The sequence below is a fragment of the Garra rufa genome, chromosome 3 (genome assembly GCF_049309525.1).
Source record: "Garra rufa chromosome 3, GarRuf1.0, whole genome shotgun sequence".
NCBI classification, from domain to species: domain Eukaryota; kingdom Metazoa; phylum Chordata; class Actinopteri; order Cypriniformes; family Cyprinidae; genus Garra; species Garra rufa.
The window spans coordinates 44,225,612-44,252,657 of record NC_133363.1 but is presented as its reverse complement, the minus strand read 5'-3'; the positions used below and the strand labels follow the sequence as shown (position 1 = coordinate 44,252,657).

Below are 27,046 nucleotides of genomic sequence, written 5' to 3'. Positions count from 1 at the left end.
ACATTTCAAGCCTGCGTAGACTTTTTAATTCTTCCTTTTAATTCTAATTAATAGTCTAATAGTCTTTTTTACTTTATTACATTAATACATTACCCTTTTAGAAAAAGAAAATTCTATTCTGTATTTTTACATTTAACAATGTATCTAATATTATATTTATTAAATAATAACTCAAGGCAGTAACAATTTAAGCAATGTATTTTATTTGTGAACTTATGTTCAGATAGTCTTTTTAATAGCTTTCAACTATTTTTTTATTTTTTGGATCATCAGTCAAAGCTTGATAATTATTGGTCACAGACAGTGTTGGGGGTAACACAATACAAGTAATGCGAGTTATGTAATCAGATTACTTTTTTAAGTAACTAGTAATGCATTACTTTTTAATTTACATGAAATATCTGAGTTACTTTTTTAAATAAGTGACATAAGTTACTTTGTTTTCACATGTATTGACTGACAGTTCTCATGTTGCCATGTTAAGAGAAATCAATAGGTATCATAGAGGTGTTGTGTGTACTGTGTAAACCTAATGTTACTGTAGCTCTGAATTACATTAATTCATCTCATTGCAAAAAAATGCAAACTCAGAATATTGTGCAAACCTGCAATAATTAAATATGTTAAATAACACTAATATCCTTTATGTATTTAATCCCATTTTATTAACAAATGTCTGCTAACCTTCTTTATGCAATTCAACCATACTAAGACGCAAAAATTACTTTAGATAAACATTCATGCTTATTTTTCTGTGTTCTACTGTACAGACATGAATTTACTTTTCCTTTCGCCTGAGGCTTATTCATTTCACTTTTGGTGTGAAGGGGCTTCCAAAAATAGAACTTTTTTTTTAATTAAAAACAAACAAGGAAGCCCTGCTGAGATTTAAAAAGTAACGCAAAAGTTACTTAATGCATTACTTTCCATAAATAACGTAAAAGTAAATTTCCCCAACACTGGTCACAGACAGAGATTTGCGTAAAATTTCACCAAGCTGACTAAAAACTCCCACTGATCATGTTTTCATGCCATTTTAGTCTTATTTTGACGGAACAAAGTGGTTATATGTAAGCTGTATACTTACTTTTTTAAAATAAGTCTTCCCATTAACGGCATTATATTGTTTATTCAGACTGATTTGTGAACGCAGAACACACACAAACACAATTTGTTGCATGAACCAATCGCAGTCGGACATAAGCAGTCATCTGATGATAACACATTGGCATTGTCTTCTCTCACATGACTTTCCCTCATTTATCTCAATTACCCCCCACCAACCCCACACCACACTTTAGGTGGTCTGTTAAAACTAGATGGAATGCGAGAGAGACGCTGACTTCCGCTGTAACTTTACCTGCTAGAGTTGCTACTTTAAAAAGTGTATGAATCACTTGTTTTTCTAATGTTAGATTTTGTAATATTGGCATTGTTTTATTTTTGTACTATGAATTTTTTTTCTCATCCAATATTTGCACTGCCTTCCTTGCCTCCTTAGAGGAAATGTCCTGATATCTATATATGTATTTATATGATAGTAATATTTTAGTATGGTACAGTAAACTGTCAGCAGTGGTGGAAAAATGCATTTACAAGAACTGTTAATGGAACCAAATTCAAAAAAGTATTCAGGAAAAAAAAAAGAGAATATTCTTATAGAATATAATCTTTTCTCAAAAAATGTCCTCAGTTCTCAATCATATTCATGCTGTGGTATGCTACACGCTTAAATTTAATACTCAAGCTTAGGGATTTGAACGAACCCCTAACCTCTCACGTATGAGCAATAACAATTGTATTCATTTTTTGTTTGCTCAAAAACTTGAAGCACTCTGCTGGGAGAAAAGGTTGCTCACTATGCTGTCAGCAAGTGCCATACATCACAGTGAAAGTGAAGGACAATCAGACCGCCCCTCTGAGAGGTGGGCCAGGGTTCAGCGCTATCGCAGCGATTGAGGAAGAGAGGAGCAGGCCATGGGTGGATAGGGTGACAGATGGAGCTGAGCGCTTGTCCAAGTTGTCATGGAGACAGAGGATGGTCTAGAAGCAGATTTGGAGTAAGGGTTGTCAAGATGACAGGAGAAGGCTGGAAATGACAGTATTAAGGAACTGGTAGCTCTTCAATCGTTGAGTTGGCTTAGAGTTCACACCCATATCTGAAGCCACAGGAAGTTCAGAGTCGCATCTTTCCCAGCTGGCTCCAGACTCCGCCCAATTTATGCCCTGGAGCCAGAATACTACGAACAACAATATCTGCAGTGGACACGCAGAAGAGGATCAGATCTCATGATTGAGGTTGGCTCCTCTAACAGGGTGAAGCCGGCCGGCGTCCCGCTCGCAGCGGCTGTGTCTGTCTGTTAGTCTCGCAGCGTGAGACGGCAGCTCTGCTCAGCCCACCGGCAGCACCATTTGGCACCCCCACCGTGCCTATTTGCTTCTTTCCTCATTGGAAAGCTGTGAACTCAGTCTCTCATCTCGTTTCACCCTTAGTGGCTTGTTGTTGTTCTCTTTACTCGTTGTTGTTCTAAATATCCCTCTTTTTATTCATGTCTCTCGATCTCTTCCTCTCTCACTCTCTTACAGTCTCTACAGAGAGTAGATGGTAATTGACTGTATGTGCTTCAGTCTATAATCATAAACTTGGTGCGTAAATCGATATATGAGGGCAGACAATGCTCCTTAGCTCTGCAGGAAGTAGAGCAGCCTGCCAGGTCCACATGCACACTCAGGCGCGTCACATATGCCATATGCGTTCAACTCTTTGTTGTCCAAATATGTTGACTGTGACCCTCGTGGGTTTGAAATGCCACAAGGCCCTTTAAAGGGATGGTCTTTCTAAACCTATAAGACCTTTGTTTATTTTTGAAGACAAATTAAGATATTTTTAATGGAATCTGAGAGCTTTCTGACCTTGCATAGACCCTGCATTACTGTTTATGCAGGGTCAGAAAGCTCTTTGATTTCCTAAAAAAATCTTAATTTGTGTTCCGAAGATGAACAAAGGTCTTACGGGTTTGGAATGACATGAGGGTGAGTAATTAATGATAGAATTTTCATTTTTGAGCGAACTGTCCCTTTAAGTAGCTCAAACAACATACCTTACTAAAGTGACCAAAAATGCAAATTCTGTGCAAAAGAAGATATGTGACCCTGGACCACAAAATCTGTCATAAGGGTCAGTTTTTTTAAATTGAGATTTGTACTTACTTTATACAAAGCTAAATAAGTAAGCTTTCCATTTATGTATGTTTGTTGGGATAGGCCAATATTTGGCCGAGATACAACTATTTGAAAATCTAGAATCTGAAGCTGCAAAAAAAAACATCAAAATACTGAGAAAATTACCTTTAAAGTTGTCCAAGTGAATTTCTTAACAATGGATATTACTAATTAAAAATTAAGTTTTGAAAAAGTTATGGTATGAAATTTACAAGGTATATTAATGGTAAACATCATTACGTAAACATCTTTATGTAATATCCTAATGAATTTTGGCATGAAATAAAAATTCATAATTTTGAGCCATACAGTGTATTTTTGGCTATTGCTACAAATATACCGATGCTACTTAAGACTGGTTTCGTGGTCTAGGGTCACATAGTGGGAAAAATGGCAGTAGCCAAACAGTTTTGGTGACCATTGTATGTGGGGGAAAAAAAATAAAAAAAACGCTGGGTTATTTTTCAAAATATCTTCTTTTATGTTACACAGAAGTAAAAGTCATATAGGTTTGTGATGACATGAGAGAGTAAAATATGACAGAATTGAAATTTTTGGGTGAACTGTCCCTTTTAACATTGCAGTGTGAAATTGATCTCTTATGACTGATAGTAAAACTGTGATTTAAACATTCTACATAATTAATGTTTTTTTTACATTATATCTGTTATTTTATTAACAAATACATACATGCAAAGAATTTTCATATGCTAGACTTGCTTGAATATAGTATAGTATAGTATAGTAATATAGTTGTTGAAATACAAATGGGATTGGTGAAATTGACTAAAAAGGAAAATTTCAGAGAATTAGTTGCAATTTGCAGTGAGCTCAAGATCATGTCAAGAAAGTAAATGAGGTTAAATTTCATTTTGTATTGACTTAATTTAAAGGGATAGTTCACCCAAAAATTAAAATTCTGTCATTAATTACTCCCCCCATATTGTTCCCATAAGACCTTCGTTCATCTTCTGAACACAGATTAAGATATTTTTGATGAATCCGAGAGCTTTCTGACCCTGCATAGACAGCAACACAACTTAAAATAGTCAAAAATATCTTAATTTGTTTTTCAAAGATGAACAAAGCTCTTACAGGTTTGGAACGATGTAAGGTTGAGTAATAATGACAGAATTTAAATTTTTTTGGATGAACTCTTCCTTTAAAGTAAAATATGTTGTTTATTTCTAAATTACAATTATTATTTTGTACACGTACCAGGTGTTTTGGACCCCTAAACATAAAGAATTGAAAGTTAGTCTTAACAGAACATGAGGATTAAGCAGGGTTTGTTAACATGACAGAGGTCAGGGGTGGGATACAGATAAAAGTGTGTTTGTGCGTATGTGTGTGACAGTGTTAATTCTCTGTAAAGCACTTTGTAGACCTGATAGCTTAAAAGCTCTGAGGAATGTGCCAGATATGGTTCTCTGTGGAGGTTTGAGCCCAAAGACGGAGGCATGGTGATGGGGCTTTGCGTGCGATACTGTAGATCTGATCTAGAGAGCTGATGGTATGGATCTGTGCAGCTTTAATGTAGCTCGCCAGTTGCGCTCTTATCTGAGTTTCCAGACATTAAAAGGCAGGCACTTAAAGCACACCTCCACTGACTGACAGGCAACTCATCAGCTTTGTGCGGCGGAGGGAACTAGAGAGAGGGAGCGACACAGTATTTCTGCACTATTTTGTACTAGCGTGTAGGGGAGGAGAAGAGGGGGATATATTAATAAATATATCAAACAAAGGATAATGAAAATGTCTTGGGTGTAGAATGGGATTATCATGTATGTGACAGTGGTGTCGTGATTTCACGGTTGCCATGTCTGACTGACATGTTCTTTATTGTACATGTCTCTGTGCCAGTAACGTCGGGGTAGAACAATTACATAGCTGCTTTACCATTGGCCACATTGGGTTTCCATTGGTTTAGTAGTGCAGTCAATTCCATATTCTAATCATGGAGTAGCTCTTTACATCAAAACAGGATAGATAATATCATGTCTGTGGGTTTAAATTTATTCTTTGTCCTACGATACAATTGTAGAATAAAAGGCTAGCAGATTTGCTCATCACAACAAATAAATATATATGCACATTTAAATCAGATAAATCAGTATTCACAATATTATTGGCTTTTTTGTATACAGTTGAGGTCAAAAGATTAGAATCACTTTGCAGAATCTGCTAAATTATTGTACCAAAATAAGAGGGATCATACAAAATGTATGCTATTTTTGTATTTAGTACTGACCTGAATAAGATATTTCACATAAAAGACATTTACATATAGTCCACATGAGAAAATAATAGTTGAATTTATAAAATTGACTCTGTTCAAAAGTTTACATACACTTGATTCTTAACACTGTGTTGTTACCTGAATGATCCACAGCTGTGTTTTTTGTGTAGTGATAGTTGTTCATGAGTCCCTTGTTTGTCCTGAACAGTTAAAGTGACTGCTGTTCTTCAGAAAAATCCTTCATGTCCCACAAATTCTTTGTTTTCTCAGCATTTTTGTGTATTTAATCCCTTTCCAACAAAGACTATATGATTTTGAGATCCATCTTTTTACACTTTGGACAACTGAGGAACACATACACAACTATTACATAAGGTTCAAATGCTCTCAGATGCTCTAGAAGGAAAAAACGATGCATTAAGACCAGGGGGTGAAAACTTTTGAATGGAATGAAGATGTGTACATTTTTGTGATTTTGCCTAAAAATGATATTTTTTCATTTGGTACTGCTCTTCAGGAGCTACAAAAGATACTGACATGTTTCCCAGAAGACAAAATAAGTAAAATTTACCAAATTCAAAAAAGTTTTCACCCCCGATCTGAATGCATAGCTCCTTCTGGAGCATCAACCTGGTGATGGGTTAAAAAAAAACATAAAAAATGACCGAAAATATGTGTATTTAATTTTGCATTTTAAATAATTATCTCCATGTTATTTGTTTGTCACCCAAATGCTAAAATGCTAAAATATTCACGGCCTGTCAGATAAAGCCTGAAGACATGAGTCACTGTGTGGGCTCAACAAAAATCTTTTTTGTTGCACTGTTTGTGTGTGTCTCTGTATTTATGATCTCTAGTGTAAATTGCAGCCTTGTTAAGCTTTGGACTCAAAAAGCTTTTAGCCTCTGCGAGTGAGGCGCTGTGGTCAAAACAGTGTAATGTGTAATTTAGCAGTGTTTAGTGTTTCCTGACAGTAGGTTCCTCTTCTGTGGAGGATCCTGGGCCCTTACATGCACTTATTTGCCCCTGAGAGGCAAGAAGCTTTTCATCTGTTCAGTTATGCAAACACTAACAATATAGTGAGTCATCAGCTGTTCAAAAACAAGAGGATAGCTTTTTCTCTCGCTTCTTTTCTAACATCCTCTTGTTCTTTTTCGTAGTTTTTGTTGTTGTGATTGTTTTACCTTGTCTGTTTAGCCTGCCAGCACTTCAATAGCCAAGAAATATTTTACTGACATGCCACAAGGCCATTATTTCCTTACGATTACATCACAAATGTACAAATACAGTACCTGAGAAGAATAGAGACTGAAAGAAAAAGGATGGGCATTAAAAAAATGGAAGGAACGGAAAGGGTGTTGTCATAAAGAACTGCGTGTACTAACCAGCTGTTTGTCTTTGCCATTTATAATTCTCTCAGATATTCAGATATCTTCTGAATCATTGTAAAAACAAAGACTTATTCTAGTCAATTCCCACTGGATGCTCACTCTATTTCAATATTGCAGTTGGAAATGTGTGCTTATTTTTGACCTCAACAAGCTGAACTGGTGCATTGTATTGATCTATTAGCATGTATTAATATTGTTTGCCAGTGGTTGTCATGCCAACAATAATGGAGCGTGTACAGTTACATTGATTCCCAGAACTGCTGTTTGTTTGTTTTTATCTGATTTCTTGTTCCTATTTTAATGGATGCAACCAGGAATCAACCAAGAACTCTCATTACTTAGAGTTACTTACAGTGGCTTAAAAATGTATGAACTGTATTACATTAAACAACCTAATATGAGATCAACCATGATAAATGACCTTTTCTCAGACTTTCTGCTGTTATTTTGAAGACATCTATTGTTTATAATTTAAAAATCAAACTTTTTGTGAAATATTTTGCTTGGAAATTTTTTCAATCTAATGTATTGATTTTACATTAAGTGTGGCTTAAGTCCACACGTATACACTACCAGTGAAAAGTGTTTTATTTAAAATAACCGCTTTCTATTCAAATATATTTTAAAATTTCATTTATTCCTGTGATCAAAGGTACATTTTCAGCATCATTACTCCAGTCTTCAGTGTCACATTATCCTTCAGAATTCATTCTAATATCCTGATTTGTTGTTCAAGAAACATAAATCTAAAAATGTTTTGGGGGAAAAGAAATGAATACTTTTATTTAGCAAGGATGTTTTAAATTGATCAAAACTGATGATAATTTTACATTAGATTATATTTCTATTTCAGATAAACTTCTGTTCATCAAAAAAACCTGATAAAATTATACTGTTTTCAACATAATATTAATAATAATAAATGTTTTTTGAGCAGCAAATCAGAATATTGTAGTATTATCCATCAGTAATGATGCTGAAAATTCAGCTTCGAATCACAGGAATAAATTACATTTTAAAATATATTCAAATAGAAAACAGTTCATTTTAAAAAGTAAAAACTTTTCTAAATTTTGCTGTACTTTAAATCAAATAAATGCAGGCTTGGTGAGTAGAAGAGACTTCCTACTGTTCAAAAACTTTTAACTGATAGTGTACCTTTTGATTCCACTGTGATTATGATAAACCTTTTTTATTTCTTCCTCTCTTTCCTTTCTTTCTTTATTGTTTTCTTATTATTTATTCATTCATATGCTTTTTTTTTTGGGGGGGGGTAAGGCTAAGGCGTCAGCAGAATCCTGGCCTCTTTGGCAAGATGAGGACATCGGCTTCATCACGTTTTGTGCCCGAAGATGCAGACGCCCCCCCTAGCGACCCAGATGAAGATGAGGAAGAAGAACTGCAGCTCCAGATCCCCTAAACTGTTCACTCGAAAGACTCATAGATCGCACCCGAGCATTTCACCTTCCCCTTCATTTCATCTCCCAGCTGAATCCAGAAGAGGACGCAGACTTCACAACTCTCAGAAGACAGATAAACACAACGATTTTTCAGTACCCAGCCTAAAAAGTATGTGCCAGGGCCACAGCAGTGTTTGAAATCTCATCTAAAAAAATCTGCTTGTGTATCCACCAATATATTGCTAGTTATAGTCCAAGATGGCACATAGATGATCGATATCAAATTCACATTGTTAGACCCAGTTGGATTTTCGAGGTCTTTATGAGCCTGGTAACTCATAGAATGCATATGGTAACAAGTAATAAGCGCACACTTGCGTTGGCACACAGTTCAAGGCTGAAAAAAGCCAATTGTAACCTGTTCACGCTTTTCAACAGTGATGCCCTGGAAAGAAATTGACGAGGTCTGGACACATCACATTACATTCCCATCTCTTATCTGACCTACAAAAGCAGCCATGCGTCCATACAGTTCCTCTGCGCTTCTGCTTCCTGTACTGTTTACATGCATGTCTCCTGCCTCCCCTCTTCGTTTTTTTCCCCATCACCTGCATTGTAATTTTTTCTTGTCACCCTTTCATTTCAATTGTTCCCTTTTGCTCTTCCCATTCATTTTGATTTCTTATTTAATCTATTGTCAGCCCTCCCACACACCCCCATCCCTTAACACCAACTCTCACATCAATATTCAAAACAACCCATTCAGAACATGATGATCATGTTTCCTGCGTCTGGGGAACATTTCATTTCTGCTGTGTTGTTACTGAAGAGCCAGGCAAATGCTTTGTTTTTCTTTGCCAGTAGTTCTGTTTTAATTGTCCCAAAGTCTTTTTCTTGGTGACCATATAAATGTGTTTCTGTCTTTGCAGTGGAGAACTAGTCTTGTTTTTATATAGGAAGTAGGGAGGGGGGGGGGGGGATCATGGGTAGTTTGTGAACGAGTCGGTTGGATTCTTATTAAATATATTCAAGAATAATTGCTTTCCCCTTTTGCATTTCAGCCCGTTGAAAGGGGCCGGTGCATTTAACAAATGTTCTGTTGATTTTATACAGACTTTTAAGCAATATTATACTGTCTACATCTGCAGTGGGGACCAAAACTGACTCATCTTCAACTTGGACATTTGTACTGGTCATATTAAAGTATTTATCAGATGTTTGTTTTTTTACCTAAGTGGCCTGTATTACAGTTTTTGTATTTGTTTGTGTTTGTATTTTACCTCTATAAATGTTAAATGTATATACAGTAAATATTGGCTTTGTGACTGTTATTTAGTATCAAAGGTGTGTGATTTAATCTACATTGAGCTTGTTTGTATGCAAATGCAGAATGTTAAGGAATAGTTAATCTAGAAATAAAACTAAAATGTAATTTACTAACTCTCATGTCATTCCAAACCATTGACCTTGCGTATCACAAAAGACATTTTGAATATTTTTGTCTATATATTCAAAGTCTGTGGGGTCCAAAACAACACTGACTTTAATTGCAGACATAAGAAACACCATGATATTCTTCAAAATGTCTTCTTTTTTGTGAGTAAATGACAACTTTTTTAATTTTTCGGTGAACTATCCCTTTAAAGCATTTATAGTCACCATTAAATTAAAATGAATGATTACTTATTTTGGAATATTGCAGTTTATTATAAATTATGTATGTACAGTTGAGGTCAAAAGTTTACATACACTTTGCAAAATCTGCAAAATGTTAATTATTTTACCAAAATAAGAGGGATCATACAAAATGCATGTTACTGACAACAAAAAAGATGTTTACACATAGTCCACATGAGAAAATAATAGTTGAATTTATAAAAATTACCCTGTTCAAAAGTTTACATCCCCTTGATTCTTAATACTGAGTTGTTACCTGAATTACCCACAGTTGTTTTTGTTTGTTTGTTTGTTTTTTGCTTAGTGATAGTTGTCCACGAGTTCCTTCAAAAAAATGCAAAAATCCTTCAGGTCCCACAAATTATTTGGTTTTCCAACATTTTTGTGTATTTGAACCTATTCCAAGAATGATTGATTTTGTGATCCATCTTTTCACACTGAGGAAAACTGAGGGACTCATATGCAAATATTACAGAAGGTTCAATTGCTTACTGATGCTTCAGAAGGAAAAATGATGCATTAAGGGGGTGAAAACTTTTGAACAGAATGGAGATCTGTACATTTTTCTCATTTTGCCTAAATGTCTTTTTTTTTTATTTAGTACTGCTCTTCAGAGGCTACAGAAGATAGTTACATGTTTCCCAGAAGACAAAATAAGTTACATTTACCCTGATCTTCAAATTCAAAATGGTTTCACCCTCCATCTTTTGATGCATTGTTTCCTTCTGAAGCATCAGTGAAAGTTTGAGCCTTCTGTAATAGTTGCATATGAGTCCCTCAGTTGTCCTCTGTGTAAAAATATGGATCTCAAAATCATATTGTTGGAAAGGGTTCAAATACACAAAAATGCTGGAAAACCAAAGAATTTATGGGACCTGAAGGGTTTTTCTGAAAAACAGCAGGACAAACAAGGGATTCATGAACAACTATCACTAAACAAAAAAACACAGCTGTGGATCATTCAGTTAACAACACAGTATTAACTATAATTTTCTCTTGTGGACTACATGTGAACATCTTTTATGTGAAATATCTTATTCTGGTCAGTACTAAATAAACAACATGCATTTGTATGATCCCTCTTATTTTGGTAAAATAATTAACATTTTGCAGATTCTGAAAGGGGGGTGTTAACGTTTGACCTCAACTGTATCTATGAAACGTTTTTAAAAATTCATGTGTTTTTGTAATCTTTAATCAAAAACGCTTACATGAGATTAAAGCAATTGGCAAACAATCCAATCAATTTCAAATGTACAAAATCAACTTTCCTTGTTTGAGAAGCCACTTTACATACCTCGCAATACTAAAGAAAAGACGATTGCAGCTTTGTTTCATGCTGCCTTAAACTAAAATCACACAGTTGACTGCACTCTTCTAGGGATGCTGTGCCTCACAGTGACATCTTTATAATAACATTTATTAAAAGCTTTCTCATATGCTTTGAGTATGTGCCGTGCTCACAATGATAATTAATTGCAACGCAGGTAGTGTTATGCTTGAATTGTTTTTCTTTCAGACATGCTTCAGCAACCAAAGATGACCCCAGGACAGATATCTTTCTGTACGTGTATCTGCGTCCTAAGTGGTTTGTAATGTGTTGTATGCTAAGATTAGCTGGTTATTGTAGAGCGGATTTAGATCCCTCAGTCCGGCCTCACAGCCGTTTCGTTTTGTTTTTTTTAAGTGGTATATTCAGGTCAGCTTGATTATATAGCTGAACAGACTCCAAACTAAATTATTTTTACTTTGCAGAAGACATTTACACACTGCACATAGCAGATGCAGTTTGAAGGTCAATGTGCTGGTGCACCGAAGCATAACGTGCCAAAAACTGAAATCCCTAGAGACCTATTATTTTGTGTTTAAATATATGTTTAAACTGCATCAGGTTGTGTTTTGCTTCATTGGATATTTTAGTTATTACCGAGGCTTTGAGGAACTTCCCTCTCCATTATAAAGATGAGACAGCAGCTTTAGCATCCAGTGGCCAACACGTACCTCTTAATATATTTTATTCCCTATTTTCCCCTTCTTTTACCTTGTTTAACTTCAGAATCTTCACTTAAGCTGATCTCCAGGACCTCTCTGTCTCCTCCACCCATGTATGACAGATGCTGACAGAGTCTTTCTGTGCCACTGAAGGAGAAGAGACGAGGTGTTAACTTTTTTTGCTACCTAATGTAGTGTGTCCTCAGTTCTACCTGCACTTATGGTTAATGCAGCAAGTCATAATCTGAAGCAGGCAAAGACTAAAATAACATCCTTACTCCTTCCTTTAATGGCCTCCAATTATCCACATCTCAAACTTGTCGAGGAATAAGTGGCTTCTGTGAAAGCGAAATTCAATATTGACATCTGGAGACCTCAAGTATGACGGCTCAAAAGTGTGCAAGCAACGAGAACAGTATAATAACTATATAGAGATGAACAAGGTTTCCCCACCGAGTGTCTAGAATACACTTATAGTACTGCTTTACCACATTGACACTTAGTATAGACTGTCAGCAGGCTGTGGAGAGAACTGTGTTGAATGTAATGAAATACAGCATATAGTACTTAAGCTTTCTTTGCATAGCTCTGCCCTTTTCCATGTAATATTTGGTCATGCTGCTTATTTTTTAATTTAAATAACCGAATTTACCCTTTGCATGAAGCTTGATTGACAGGCGATCCGACCAATCATATCGTCGAATCGGCCATTTTGTCCAACAAACAAAACAGAAGAGTAACGTTAGATTAACAGTGAGTTAAAACTTGTAAATAATGTGTATTGACGGCTTTCTGCGGTTGAAATATGTTAATTAATGTTTATTTCACGCTTTCACGTGTTGCATGAACTGCCAGGTTTTCACAACAAACAAACCCTCCCAATTTCTATTGTAGTGATGGGAAGTTCGGATCATTTTACCGACTCGGACCTTTGAGTCTCGTTCAGCAAAATGAACAAATTTTTTTTCCGAGTCATTCGATCATTTTAGCAAAATTTTATTAAAATGTTACGTGTTACGTCCCTAACACATCTACTGCTTACACAAACGTTGATCACACTACAAACAAAACTATAATGCTATAAGAAACAGAAAAGATTAATTCATTGTTTACCTGGGTCTTTAGCTTACCTCACCTCCAGAGCCTTTGAGAAACAGAGTTGCGACACTCCCATAGGCTTCCATAGGAACTGAGGAATGCAGAAGTAAAGCGTGTCATGGAGCGGCCAATAGTTCCAAACAACCAATAGACCTTTTTCACAGAAACCGGAAATACGCAATCGCAGGGTATGCAGACTTCCTGTGTAATGTCAACACAGCAGAAAGCCGGGTAATTTAAAATTAAAATGGAGAGAGTCTACACAACTTCCCTCGCTGGTTTGCCAAAGATAACTTTTGCCGACGTGATAAGAGTCGTGGAGGAAAACGTTCTAAAACGCTTAACGTGAAACACGCTTAACGTGGCTTAACGTACGAAAAAACGACCAGGACACCCCAAATTTCTGTCAAACCTTACTTGGAACAAACACTAACTACTATCAAAAGAACAAACCCTTATTCCACAGATAGTGAATTATATCACGTTAAGCGTTTTCTCCCCCATAGAAGCCCATTATAAGGAAACTGCTTAACGTGGTTTAACTTACCTCAACAGCGACCAGAGAAGACCAAATTTATGTTAAATTTCACTTATAATAAACACTTGCTGCTCTCAAAAGAACGAGCTCTTATTCAGCATATAAAGTGATCGCCCCCCATAGAAGTCCATTATACAAAAAAAAAGCTTAACGTGGCTTAAAATTTTACTTATAATAAACACTTTCTGCTGTCAAAAGAATGAGCTCTTATTCAGCATATAAAGTTAATAATATCACGTTAAGCGTCCCCATAGAAACCCATAAGGAAACAGTTTAACGTATCTTAACAACGACTGGGAAAAAAACAAATTTCTGTCAAAAAATACTTATATAAAAGTACTTGCTGCTGTCAAACGAATGAGATCTCATTCATCATATAAAGTGAATTATATCGTGTTAAGCGTTTTCTCCCTATAGAACTCCATTAAGGAAAAAGCTTAACATGGTTTGTTATAATGGACTTCTATGGGGGGGCGATCACTTTATATGCTGAATAAGAGCTCGTTCTTTTGAGAGCAGAAAGTATTTATTATAAGTAAAATGTAACAGAAGTTTGGTCTTCCCTGGTCGCTGTTGGGGTACGTTAAACCACGTTAAGGTGTTTCCTTATAATGGGCTTCTATGGGGGAGAAAACGCTTAACGTGATATAATTCACTTTATCTGTGGAATAAGGGCTCGTTCTTTTGATAGTAGTTAATGTTTGTTCCACGTAAGGTTTGACAGAAACTTGGGGTTTCCTGGTCGTTTTTTACATACATTAAGCCACGTTAAGCGTTTTTCACGTTGTTTAACTGGTTACCGGCATACCGGGGCGGAAACAGTGTTGCCAGATTGGAAATGTCCAAGTATCGTACCAGAAGCTCAAAATTATCGTATTTGGGAGAAAATTATCGTATTTGAGTCAAACGTTCAAAATAAAGATATTTATCTAGATGTTACAGCTATTTATCCTTTTCAGCACTCATTTTCTATACTTTATTGCAATGCTAAACTAATTATATTACCCGAGTCAAACGTTCAAAATACAGCTATTAATCTAGATGTTACAGCGATTTATCCTTTTCAGCACTCATTTTCTATACTTTATTGTTAAACTAACAACCTCAGTTTTGAAACAACTGACCTAAGTGCGACAGGAACGTCAACTTGTGCTCGTGAGAGAGAGACATTCTCCACGATGATATTGGTTGAGAAGACGTAAGATTGGATGAAAGACATGCGTAACGCCACGTTCACGTCTCCTCACAATCATGAAGGTAGACGGAGGATCCATTCCACACAGCTAGATCTTTGAGAATAGAAGCTCTATAATTACAACGACCATGGTGTCACAAAATTCTGAAATTATCGTACATTGTGGTATTATTGATCGTACATCGTACAGAGGTCAAAATTATGGTACAAATACGATAATTATCGTACGTCTGGCAACACTGGGCGGAAATAGGTTTACACAGCAATTACGTATTTCCGGTGCAAAATACGGAAGTTGTGAGAAAGGTCTATAGTTCCAGCATTGAAGCCCATTCATTTCAGCGCTGCTCAAGCTCAGTCGCTGGTAAATTGAAGAAATTACTGCATTTCTTTTTTTTTTTTACATTTGAACGCATCAGTTGACCTCTCGAAAAACTGGCCAGTAGTGGTATTTTATGAAGCGTGTTATAGTTAATGTTTATTGTTAGACAATTAACAGTTATACTGTAATTGCAGTTAGATAACGTGAGAAACCGTAATAGCAACCATAACCAGATACTAGTCGTCATATTTTTAAGTTTTTAGTCTTTCTGCAATCTTTTTATCCCTATAGGAGGTTGAGTTTAGACTGAAATACGATAAAATGTATGCTGAATGCAGTTGCCTTGTGTTTTTTTAAACACTATTTTCATCTTTTCTATTATGTTAAATGTCATATTTGCTTGCCTTGCCTATTCACTTACGTTGTATTTGAATATCATAAAATAACACAAGTAAATTACTTTTTTTTATTTATCGTTAAATCGAAACCAAATACACATTCAAATGTATTTAACCTTAAATATTACACTAACTGTAATATAAATACTACATTAGAAAATGTTATCTTTTAAATGGTCAGGATCATTATTGCACATATTATTTAGTACAAAAAACTCCTCAAAATATTAACCAAATAGAACTGAACTATTACAAATATTTGAATAAAACTTACACTTAAGGTGTTTGGTCACATGACTGTCAAAGAGTATGAGAACAAATTAATGCTGTCTCTTTATCACTCCCCAGAATAAAATGCGATTGTAAAGCGTATTCAGAATAGTTTTTTTTGGCATGGCTCCCCTGGCAAAATTCGCTTTCCATGGACTAAATATTACATGAAAAACAACCTGCGGCAACGGTGTTGTAGCCCCTTTCCCGCGGAAAAAAACGCAAACTTGGCAACACGATTTGTCACAACACAATAAAGACCCTCAAAACGGTATTTATTGTTTGAATTTCTTAAAAAACGGTGAAATTTAAAAGGTAAGACTTTGTTTCATACCTTAAGTAACCTCTTCTGTCTTTTCTGTCGCGCGTTGTCAGTTTTCTCTTTGCTCCGTAATGTATTTCTTAACTGCGTGAGACGTCTTTGTATAGCGTGAGATATATACCCACATTGCTAAGGTGGGTGCTGAGTGTTTATGTAATTGCCAGATGTCTATGATAGTCTTCTTCTCCTAAATGCAAGTCTATGAGATTTTTTTGCCTGTTTGTTCTGTTGTTTGCAGGTGAAAATTGCAAGTCTGAAAAAGTAATACTACACCTCTCCTCAAACAACAACTGTACTTCTTGAGGTATCATTCATGACTGTAGTACAGTGGCTAGGGAAGAGACATATTACAGACTAACACAAGTCGGAAGACATTTTTTCATTATTTACTCAACTTCATGTTGTTCCAAACCCTGTGACTTTTTGGAAAAGTCTCAGTGTCCATGCAGTCAAGGAAATCAGCGATAACCAAAAAATGTTTTATTATCACCATTATACAAATTATGTTCTTTTGTGTTGTGCAGAAGAAAGTCCTAGAGGTTTGGAATGATACAAAGGTGAGTAAATGTTAAATAAATGGGTGAACTGTCCTATTTTAATTCCAAATGCTAAAAAATTGTATTTACAGTTACATTTGCTCTTATGTCATCTATACTCATTAGAAAATGTCAAGAAAAAGTATATCTGTGTACAGCTAAGAACAATGTGCGTTGAAAATGAATGGTAATTTAAGCTTCTAACAATGTGAGCCATATCATGGTAAAAGTGCAATACGTTCTGGTTTAGAAATAAACTATTGTTCTTTTTTTGATGGGTTAATTTGCACCTAAAGTTACAACACTTCTAACAATCCTTACATTCCCAATTTATTCTGGTTTCTTGGGCTGTCTTTATGTGGAATTGCTTAATATATACTTGCAAAATAGCTGCATACTTACAAACTTTCTTGAAAATCTGATACTTTTCCTCTATTGTTATAGGGATAGTTTACTTAAAATAAAATAAAAATCTGTCATTAATTACTCACCCTCATGTTGTTCCAAACCTGTAAGTTCTGTAAGACCTTCGTTCTTCTTCAAAACACAAGTTAAGATATTTTTGATGAAATCTGAGAGCTTTCTGACCCTGCATAGACAGTAACACTGACACGTTCAAGACCCATGTAGTAAGACATCGTTAAAATATGGCCATGTGGCAACAGTGGTTCAACCGTAATATTAAGAAGCTACGAGAATGTGACTAATGTCACATGGAGTATTTTAACGATGTCCTTGCAAGCTTTTTTTAAACGTGGTATTTGCATTGCTGTCTATGCAGGGTCAAAAAGCTCTCAGATCTAATCAAAAATATTCTAATTTGTGTTCTGAAGAAGAATGAAGGTCTTACGGGTTTGGAATAACATGAGGGTAAGTAATTAATGACAGAATTTTCATTATTGGGTGAACTATCCTTTTAAGGGCTATCATTTCTATGATTCTCTGTCGCACAAGGAAGGAGTTAAGCAAAGACCCCCCGGTACCTGTGCAAACTGTGAAAATGACAAATTAGACCTTAAAAAATGTGTTATGCCTTAAGATGCATGCAAATTTACCACCCACAGAAAGTTTTTAAATGTCACCATTTGTCCTTTGCGTGACAGTTCTCATATTAGCCGGTGTCTTCTCAGTTGAGACGGCACACCTATGGTGAAATCCAGATGTTGTACTGAAGGCAACACGCTCACTTACACCCATGACTCATTCACAGGATCATTTCAAGTAGGTGTAAGAGTGTTTACATAGTAAAGGTTACACATCAGGGTCGTGAATATATTAAAGCCATCTGTGTTTAAGAGCCAGCAGGCTCTGTTGTATTTAAAGAGACAGAGAAAGATGTTGTTTTACTAATAGAAATCATATTTACTTTAAATTTGTACAACCCAGTAAGTGACCTTGCTGCTATATATATATATATATATATATATACACTCTGATTCAATTTTGTAATTGTAACTAAATAGCAACACCACCCCCTCACATATTGTACTGGAAAATCATTCGGATGGTCTTTTCTTTCATGTAGCATTGGAAAGTCTGATTCATTCAGAGCATCAGTTTATTTGGACTGTTCTTTCTATGTAGGATGGAAAAGTATGATTCATTTTAGTGAGCAGTTAATTCTGATGGTTCATGTAAATACATATTTTGACAAATCAAAGATCCACTAATTTGATGCCATGTACTGTAGACTGTATTTTGACTTGGTTGTGTAAATTAGGGTGTTTTTATGGTATTTTACTATAAATGCACCTGTTCAAATTTGATACTGAAATCATACCTTCAAAACCTCTCATCTTTTGTACTAAATGATAAATTATATAATAATTAATATATATTATACACTACCAGTCAAAGGTTTTTGAACAGTGAGATTTTTAATGTCTTTTAAAGAATTCTCTTCTGCTCATCAAGCCTGCATTTATTTGATCCAAAAAAGCAAATACATCAAAAGCAGTAATATTGTGAAATATTTTTATTATTTAAAATAACTGATTTCTATTTGAATATATTTTGAAATGCAATTAATTCCTGTGATCAAAGTTACATTTTCAGCATCATACTCCAGTCTTCAGTGCCACATGATCCTCCAGAAATCATTCTTATATGCTGATTTGCAGTTCAAGAAACTTTTTTATTATTTTTTATCAATATTTAAAACAGTACATACAGGATTCTTATTAATAGAAAGATCCAAAGATGGGTCAGTGTATTTATTTATTGGGGAATAAATTAAAGAAATGAATGCTTTTATTTAGCAAGGATGCTTTAAATTCTACTCAGCTGTTTTCAACATAAATAATAATAAATATTTTTTTGAGCAGCAAATCAGAATATTAGAATGATTTCTGAAGGATCATGTAACTAGTAATGATGCTACAAATTCAGCTTTGAAATCAAAAGAATATGTTACATTTTAAAATATATTCAAATAGAAAACAGGTGTTTTAAACAGTAAAAATATTTCTAAATGTTGCAGTTTTAAATGCAAATAAATGCAGGCTTGGTGAGCAGATGAGACTTCCTTAAAAACGTTCAAAATCTCAAACTCAAAAACTTTTGACTGGTAGTGTTTTAATTTAACTTTTTCAGTATATCTTTTTAAAATATTTACTGCAGCTACAGTTTAAAGGCAGCTTCCCAACACTGGTCAGTTTTTAATTTTTTACATTAATCTCCAATTCTAATCTTAAAAAAAAAATAGGGGGAAAAACATGGTGCTATACTTTTTTATTCTGAGAACCAATTTAACATGTGCAAAAGATCGACAAAATTAACCCATTGAACATGGGCTCAAAAAGCCTAGATTCCATCAGTTTGATTAAAAAATGGATTAAGTTTTCCAATTAAAAGGAACCGCTCTTAATTACTGATGCTAGGTGAATACATGCTTGGAGTGCTGCTATTGTTCTAGGATGCTAATGAGAAAAAGCAAATTCAGATTGCTGAATTGCTTACAAGCCAAGAAGATTAGAGCTAGTAATTAAACTCTTGTCCTCCATATTAGGCAGTTTAGTCCAAACAGCTTTAAACTGTTTTGTGGAGTCCTTCAGGACTGCAATTATCGTGCCATCACTCATTTTATTTTGGGAAAGATAGTCTGTTCCTTTTCCAATGAAGGAAAAATATTTCTTTGTCATATCTGTCCCTATACAGAGAGAGACAAGCTGAAACAAGTGAACATGACAGGCTCATCAGCTGGAATCTCCATCATGACTCCAGCGGTGAGTGTGCAAACCCTTCACTGGGCTGTCAACTTCAAATGACGCACCTGATGCCAACTTTGACAGACCGGAGAAATAGAAAATAAACAGTTGTTTTTGTCCCCCATCTCTTATTTAAATTCCCTTCTCTCCCTCAACTACCACAGAGCTGTCTTTCCAAGCGAAGACATTTGACAACAGAGAGACACTTTGTAAGCTTCCACCGGTGCAGATGCTATTTCCTCCATATCTCTCCCCAGCACGCCGTGAGAGTTAAGAGATAGCATAGCACCACGTCTGTGGGAGAAAGAGCGAATTAGATAACAGATTCTCAAATATCACTTGCTTGTAAAGCAGAAAGTCTTTTGATATTCATCTCACGGTCAGCTGTCATTTCAGAATGCATGTCTCTGGAGGCAGCTTGGTGTGGGCAGAGTGTATCTACCACTTGTTTTGTTTGTTTCATATAATGGCTGTTCTCAGGTATCTGTGGTGTATCTGTCATTCTATTACAGCTACACAAGCAATCATGAGAGATAATGGTCAGGATGCTAATAATATTTGCTTTGTTTACGGAAGTTATCTGGCCAAGCCACAGATTTGTAGTATTCATCATTGTTTCTCCCATTGGTGGTCCAGTTTCACTGGCTGAAATACACTATATTGCCAAAAGTATTCACTCACTCATCCAAATAATTGGAATCAGGTGTATAAAATCAAGCACCTAGGCATGCAGACTGTTTTTACAAACATTTGTGAAAGAATGGGTCGCTCTCAGGAGCTCAGTGAATTCCAGCGTGGAACTGTAATAGGATGCCACCTGTGCAACAAGTCCAGTTGTGAAATTTCCTCACTCCTAAATATTCCACAGTCACTGTCAGCTGTATTAAAAGAACGTGGAAGCATTTGGGAACGACAGCAACTCAGCCACAAAGTGGTAGGTCATGTAAACTGACGGAGCGGGGTCAGCGGATGCTGAGGCGCATAGTGCGAAGAGGTCGCCAACTTTCTGTCAATCGCTACAGACCTCCAAACTTCATGTGGCCTTCAGATTAGCTCAAGGACAGTGTGCAGAGAGGTTCATGGAATGGGTTTTCATGGCCGAGCAGCTGCATCCAAGCCATACATCACCAAGTGCAATGCAAAGTGTCGGATGCAGTGGTGTAAAGCACGCCGCCACTGGACTCTAGAGTCTGGACTCCATCTGGCAATCTGATGGAGGTGTTTGGGTTTGGCGGTTGCCAGGAGAACGGTACTTGTCTGACTGCATTGTGCCAAGTGTAAAGTTTGGTGGAGGGGGGATTATGGTGTGGGCTTGTTTTCCTTGGCCCCTTAGTTCCAGTGAAAGGAACTCTGAATGCTTCAGCATACCAAGACATTTTGGACAATTCCATGCTCCCAGCTTTGGGAACAGTTTGGAGCTGGCAGCATCCTCTTCCAACATGACTGTGCACCAGTGCACAAAGCAAGGTCCATAAAGACATGGGTGACAGAGTCTGATGTGGATGAACTTGACTGGCCTGCACAGAGTCCTGACCTCAACCCGATAGAACACCTTTGGGATGAATTAGAGCGGAGACTGAGAGCCAGGCCTTCTCGTCCAACATCATTGTGTGACCTCACAAATGCGCTTCTGGAAGAATGGTCAAATATTCCCATAAACACACTCCTAAACCTTGTGGAAAGCCTTCCCAGAAGAGCTGAAGCTGTTATAGCTGCAAAGGGTGGACCGACGTCATATTGAACCCTATGGATTAGGTATGGGATGTCACTTAAGTTCATATGCGAGTCAAGGCAGGTGAGTAAATACTTTTGGCAATATAGTGTATGTGTTAATTAATCAGTGCAGAAATTCTATGTATTTACATTTATTTATCTTTACATATGTTCCTCACATATTATAGCCTTCAAATATATATGATACTTTAAGTCCTAAGTTCTCAAAGTTTTTTTTCTATAATCACATGCAAATTCCTGTCCCAGTAACATTTTCTTGCATCAGAAAAAGAAAGAAAGAAAAACAATTTTATTTTATGTTTTTGCTTTAACAATGTATCCTATTTATTAAAGCCAAGTATGAATCTCATTAAGTTAGTGTTTTAAGCGTTTTACATTTATTCCAAAATAACAACTCAAGGCAGTAACAATTTAAACAATACATTTTATTTGTGAACTTATGTTTAGCTATTTTTTTAAATAGGTAACTTTTAACTATTTTTGCATTTTTCTGATCATTATTTATCAAAACTTCAATATTGGTCACAGACACTGGGATTTACTTTAAATTTCACCAAGCTGAATACTCACTAAAAACTCCCACATATCATGTTTTCATGCCATTTTAAGTTTTATTTTGACAAAAGTAAATGGTTATATCTAAGTGTGTGAACTGATTACTTTTTATTAGTTTTCCCATTAACGCCATTATGGAGGGTTTGCACTTACGTCACGATTTGGTCGGTTACCCAGATGTGCGACCATAATGGTGATACTCAGATGTAAACAACAGCATGAAATGCAGAGTTAATACACTACTGAATACGTTGTTCTGCTAATTTATGCTGTCTAAACCATGGAAAAAACTTGGAAGCTGCTAAATCATATAGAGAAGGACTTAGTAAGCAGAAAAGAGCTCAATATTATGACAAACTAAAGTTAAAAGGTGGTAAAGATATGTATGAGCAGTATTCATTAAAATATTAGCCTAATATTTTACCTACCTGACTGGAAATAGTAAGAACAAACACAAATGTTGTCAAGATTCTTGCCCTAGAAATCCTGCTTCAGTTTGGCCAACCACAAATACCTTTTGTTCCTCAGACAGTTTTTTCCACTCTTTTCTAAGATTTGTTACAAGATTTGTTACAGCTTTTGGCAGTCTGTAGTACTCCAAAAAAATTTCCCGGACTGACTGATTAGAACAGGCCAAAACATGACAATAATTGACCATTTTCAGCAGCAATAATAAGCAAAATATGTAAGTTTTGTTTGGTTCAGTGTTTTTTACATATGGCCAATTGATGACGCGTCGTGAAAACACTCTATAATGTTCATTCAGACTGATTAGTGAACGTGGAACATGCTCGAACACAAGAAGCGGGATTTATCACATGAACCAATCGCAGCCAAACATAACTAGTCTTATCCAATCATATCGTCTCTGATGTGACTGTTAAAACTAGTGATTGATACACTTTTTAATGTTATATTTTGTAATATTGGCGTTGTTTTATTTTTGTGCAACAAATTTTTTTCTCAAATAATATTTTGAGGGGACACTGCCTCTCTGGCGTCCTCAGAGGAAATGCCCCTAGTATGCATATACACTATTTCATTAATACTTTTTAGCATGAATGCATTAAATTGCATTAAATTGATTACAATTGACCATTTCAAGCCATTTCAAATAAACAGTTATTTTTAACTTTACACTCTTAAAGATTCTTTACTGGCATCGAAAGAGCCTTTAAAATCCATGAAACCTTTCAAGTGCGGTTATTGTGATCTAAGAGGCTTTCTTAAATATTATTTTTGCCAAAAGAACATTATATCGATGACATATACTGTAAAGACAGGACTAACAAACCATTAAGGTAAATAACTGGTTACAAACTGAATATTTCCTAATGCTGTGCTTGAATCAAGAGACATTAGCATAAACATACTCTACTCTGTACAAACCAGATCTGACTGCACAGTAGTCGTGCTAGATAAGAACTAGTAGAAAAGCCAGGAAATCTCTCTTGTAGCCTACCCACAAGCTAGCTTCCTTCAGGTGGGAGGTGGAAAAAACACTGGTTCTTGTTTCATGTCAAATGCCATTTTTGTCAACAGCAGGAGTATGTGTTGAAACACTTTTATGGCTGAGAGGACCTGAAGCCATCTTCTGTGTCTCTAAGCCCTTAAGCTCTCTACAAGTCCTCAGGCACTTGTATATAGTGCAGGTTTCTTGATGTTTTGAGCCTAGCATAACCTGAGCGAGGATGTTTGAAATGATAGGTTCTGTCACTTAGATGTCTAGGGTTTTGGCACCCTCATGGTGTTCGGCGTCCTCCTTAATAAATATGGCTGACATTTGCATCACGCATACAAGCTGTGTCCAGTATGTTTCTGTCTCCATGATGAGTGGAAGCACTCACTTCCTCTAATGATCATGCATGCTTTTAGCAGCATATCACGTGGAGATACCAATCAGACTGTAGGGAATTGTAAACAGACGTAAGAACACAACTCTCTTCAATGGACCTCATCCACTCACCAGGTCCGCCAATGAGTTAACCATGGCAGCCACACTGCAGAAATTATTTCAGAATGACAGTAAAACGAAGACAGCTATTAGGTGTTTGTAAATTTTTCCCTGTCTGCAAAACCAGTTGTCTGATCTCCATTGGTGATAATTGCAGACGGTGTCACCTGACACCTGGTCATTACAGCCCGTGTGGAGCTTGGCACGGTATCGCATTCAATATTGAAGCGACAGAAGATGAGTGTTACCTCTCCCGCTCCCCACTTCGCAGCATTAATGACAGCTTTATTGGTTCATTAGGAATTCTGTAACCTGTGCAAGGTAATGGAGTCTAATGGAATACAATCACAGCTCTCTGCAGCTGTAATGAAATCTAACCTCCTGGTGCATGAAGATGTATCGTGACCTTGATATTGTAATTGAAAACAGCTGATACAGATGGAAACACGAACAGAATTGGAAAATATAGCTGCAAGCAGCAATTACGGGGCCAAGCACTCAAAGCGGAAAATGAGGAGCTAACGATGGCAGGAACAACCGACCAACTGCAACAATAACAAAAAGGAAGCAATTTTAAGAGGATTTTAGTGAAAATTACAGAAAAATGGTGTAGAACGCATACTGATTTGATTTAATGCTTATTACGTTTGACCAACAGGTGGCGCTGTTATCAGATCGATGTGGTGTGTTTAGTGTGAGGTGACAAAAGTACACACAAAGTTTGGTGTCATTATGTCAAAGTTTTCCAAAGATAAAGCCTTAGAGCCATTTTCACATCAAGCCTAAAATTTATAGAGGCGCTGTATGAAAACGGTTTCATCTATCAACATGAAATCCATAACTTTTTGTCAGCACAGTCTGAAGATGATCGGACTCGATTTTGGTGAAAATCGGACAAACGGTCTAGGACTAGTTCGAAAAAGTAGGTTTTCAACATAAATCAAAATGGCAGACAGGGAGTTTGGCCAACTGTGGCATAATTGGTATCTATGTTGTCGGCATGACCCAAGGAATATTTTGAGACCAGTTTCATCACAATAGGCTAATGCTATCTACAGTTATTAGCATTTTTGTTCATTTTAAAACTAATGGTTAATGAATGCTTCATTACTCTTGACCAATAGGTGGCGCTGCTACCAAATTTATGTGGTGTCATCAGTGTGAGGTGGTAATGCCACATACCAAATTTGGTGCAAATATCTCAAAGCTTTGCAGAGATACAGCTTCCGATGCGCTTTGGCATCTTACCTGCAAATTCGTTGATGCGTTAAATGAAAACGGTTTCGAATATCGACACGAAATCCATAACTTTTTGTCAGCATGGTCTGAAGATGATCCGAGTCAAATTTGGTGAAAATCCGACTAACGGTCTAGGAGGAGTTCGAAAAAGTAGGTTTTCTACATTAATCAAAATGGCGAACAGGAAGTTAGGCCAATTTTGGCATAATGGGTATCAATGTTCTCGGCCTGACCCAAGGAATATTTTGAGATCACTTTTATTACAATAAGCCATTTTCTTCAGAAGTTATTAGCATTTTTAGAAATTTCGTTATAACTTTTGACCACAAGGTGGCGCTGGCCCCAAAATTTGTATGTACATTCAGGGCATGGTGCCGAACATTTTTGTAATTATTGTCGAAACGATACGTTAATCCGTTCTCAAGATACAGCATTTTAAAGCTAAATTCAAAATGGCCGACACCCAAAATGGCTGACATGGGAAAATTGGATATGGGTCGACTCGGCATGCTCCTCCGAATCTAACAAGACCAGTTTTGAGATTTTTGGCCAAATCATTGAGAAGTTATAAGCAAAAATATCATTTTTTCATATCTCCTAACCACTAGGTGGCACTGTGACGAAACACTGTAGGTAGCCTCAGGTCATGCTTGATATAACACACACCAAGTTTGGTCTCAATACGACAAACCGTTGCGGAGATATGGCCTCACTTACATTTTTGAACGCTTTTCGTGGAATTAATTAGCGCGTTATTCGAGAACGGTTTGTCCAATCAACTTGAATTCCATAACTTTTTGCCTGCATGGTCTGAAGATGATCTGAGCCAATTTTGGTGTAAATCAGACAAACCGTCTAGGACGAGTTCGAAAAAGTAGGTTTTATAAACAAAAAATTATAGAAAAAAAACTAATCCTTACGATTTTTGAAATTTGGTGTTCGTTCGACTCGGCATGACCCAATGATTCAGGGAAAATTGGAATTTTGATTTTGTGGCTTACGGTTCAAAAGTTATTAGCAAAAAGAAAGTGAAAGTTTGGACAAATGGTGGCGCTAGAGAGTTTGAGTTAGAGACTCCAAACTTGCTATGGTTAATGTTGGGACGGTCCTCTATCAGTGTGCCAAATTATACAACTTTCCCGCAAGCGGTTCTATGGGCTGCCGTAGACTTGCGGCGGAAGAATAATAATAATAAATATAGCTGCAAGCAGCAATTACGGGGCCAAGCACTCAAAGCGGAAAATGAGGAGCTAACGATGGCAGGAACAACCGACCAACTGCAACAATAACAAAAAGGAAGCAATTTTAAGAGGATTTTTAGTGAAAATTACAGAAAAATGGTGTAGAACGCATACTGATATGATTTAATGCTTATTACGTTTGACCAACAGGTGGCGCTGTTATCGAATCGATGTGGTGTTTTTAGTGTGAGATGACAAATGTTCACACAAAGTTTGGTGTCATTATGTCAAAGTTTTCCAAAGATATAGCCTTAGAGTCATTTTCACATCAAGCCTTACATTTGTAGAGGCGCTATACGAAAACGGTTTCATCTATCATCATGAAATCCATAACTCTTTATCAGCACAGTCTGAACATGATCTGACTTGATTTTGGTGAAAATCGGACAAACGGTCTAGGACTAGTTCGAAAAAGTAGGTTTTCAACATAAATCAAAATGGCGGACAGGGAGTTTGGCCAATTGTGGCATAATGGGTATCTATGTTGTCGGCGGGACCCAAGGAATATTTTGAGACC

General features: G+C 36.3%; 1 protein-coding gene across 1 annotated transcript in view; it reads left to right on the top strand.

The window, feature by feature from the left end:
- ccdc102a (coiled-coil domain containing 102A) overlaps positions 1–9,563 on the top strand; it is a 102,465-nt gene extending 92,902 nt beyond the window's left edge. The window contains exon 9 of the mRNA XM_073837135.1: positions 8,131–9,563. Within this exon, the coding sequence (XP_073693236.1) occupies positions 8,131–8,272 (142 nt within the window). The 3' untranslated portion in view covers positions 8,273–9,563. The remainder of the gene's footprint in view (positions 1–8,130) is intronic.
- The last annotated feature ends 17,483 nt before the right edge of the window (positions 9,564–27,046 follow it).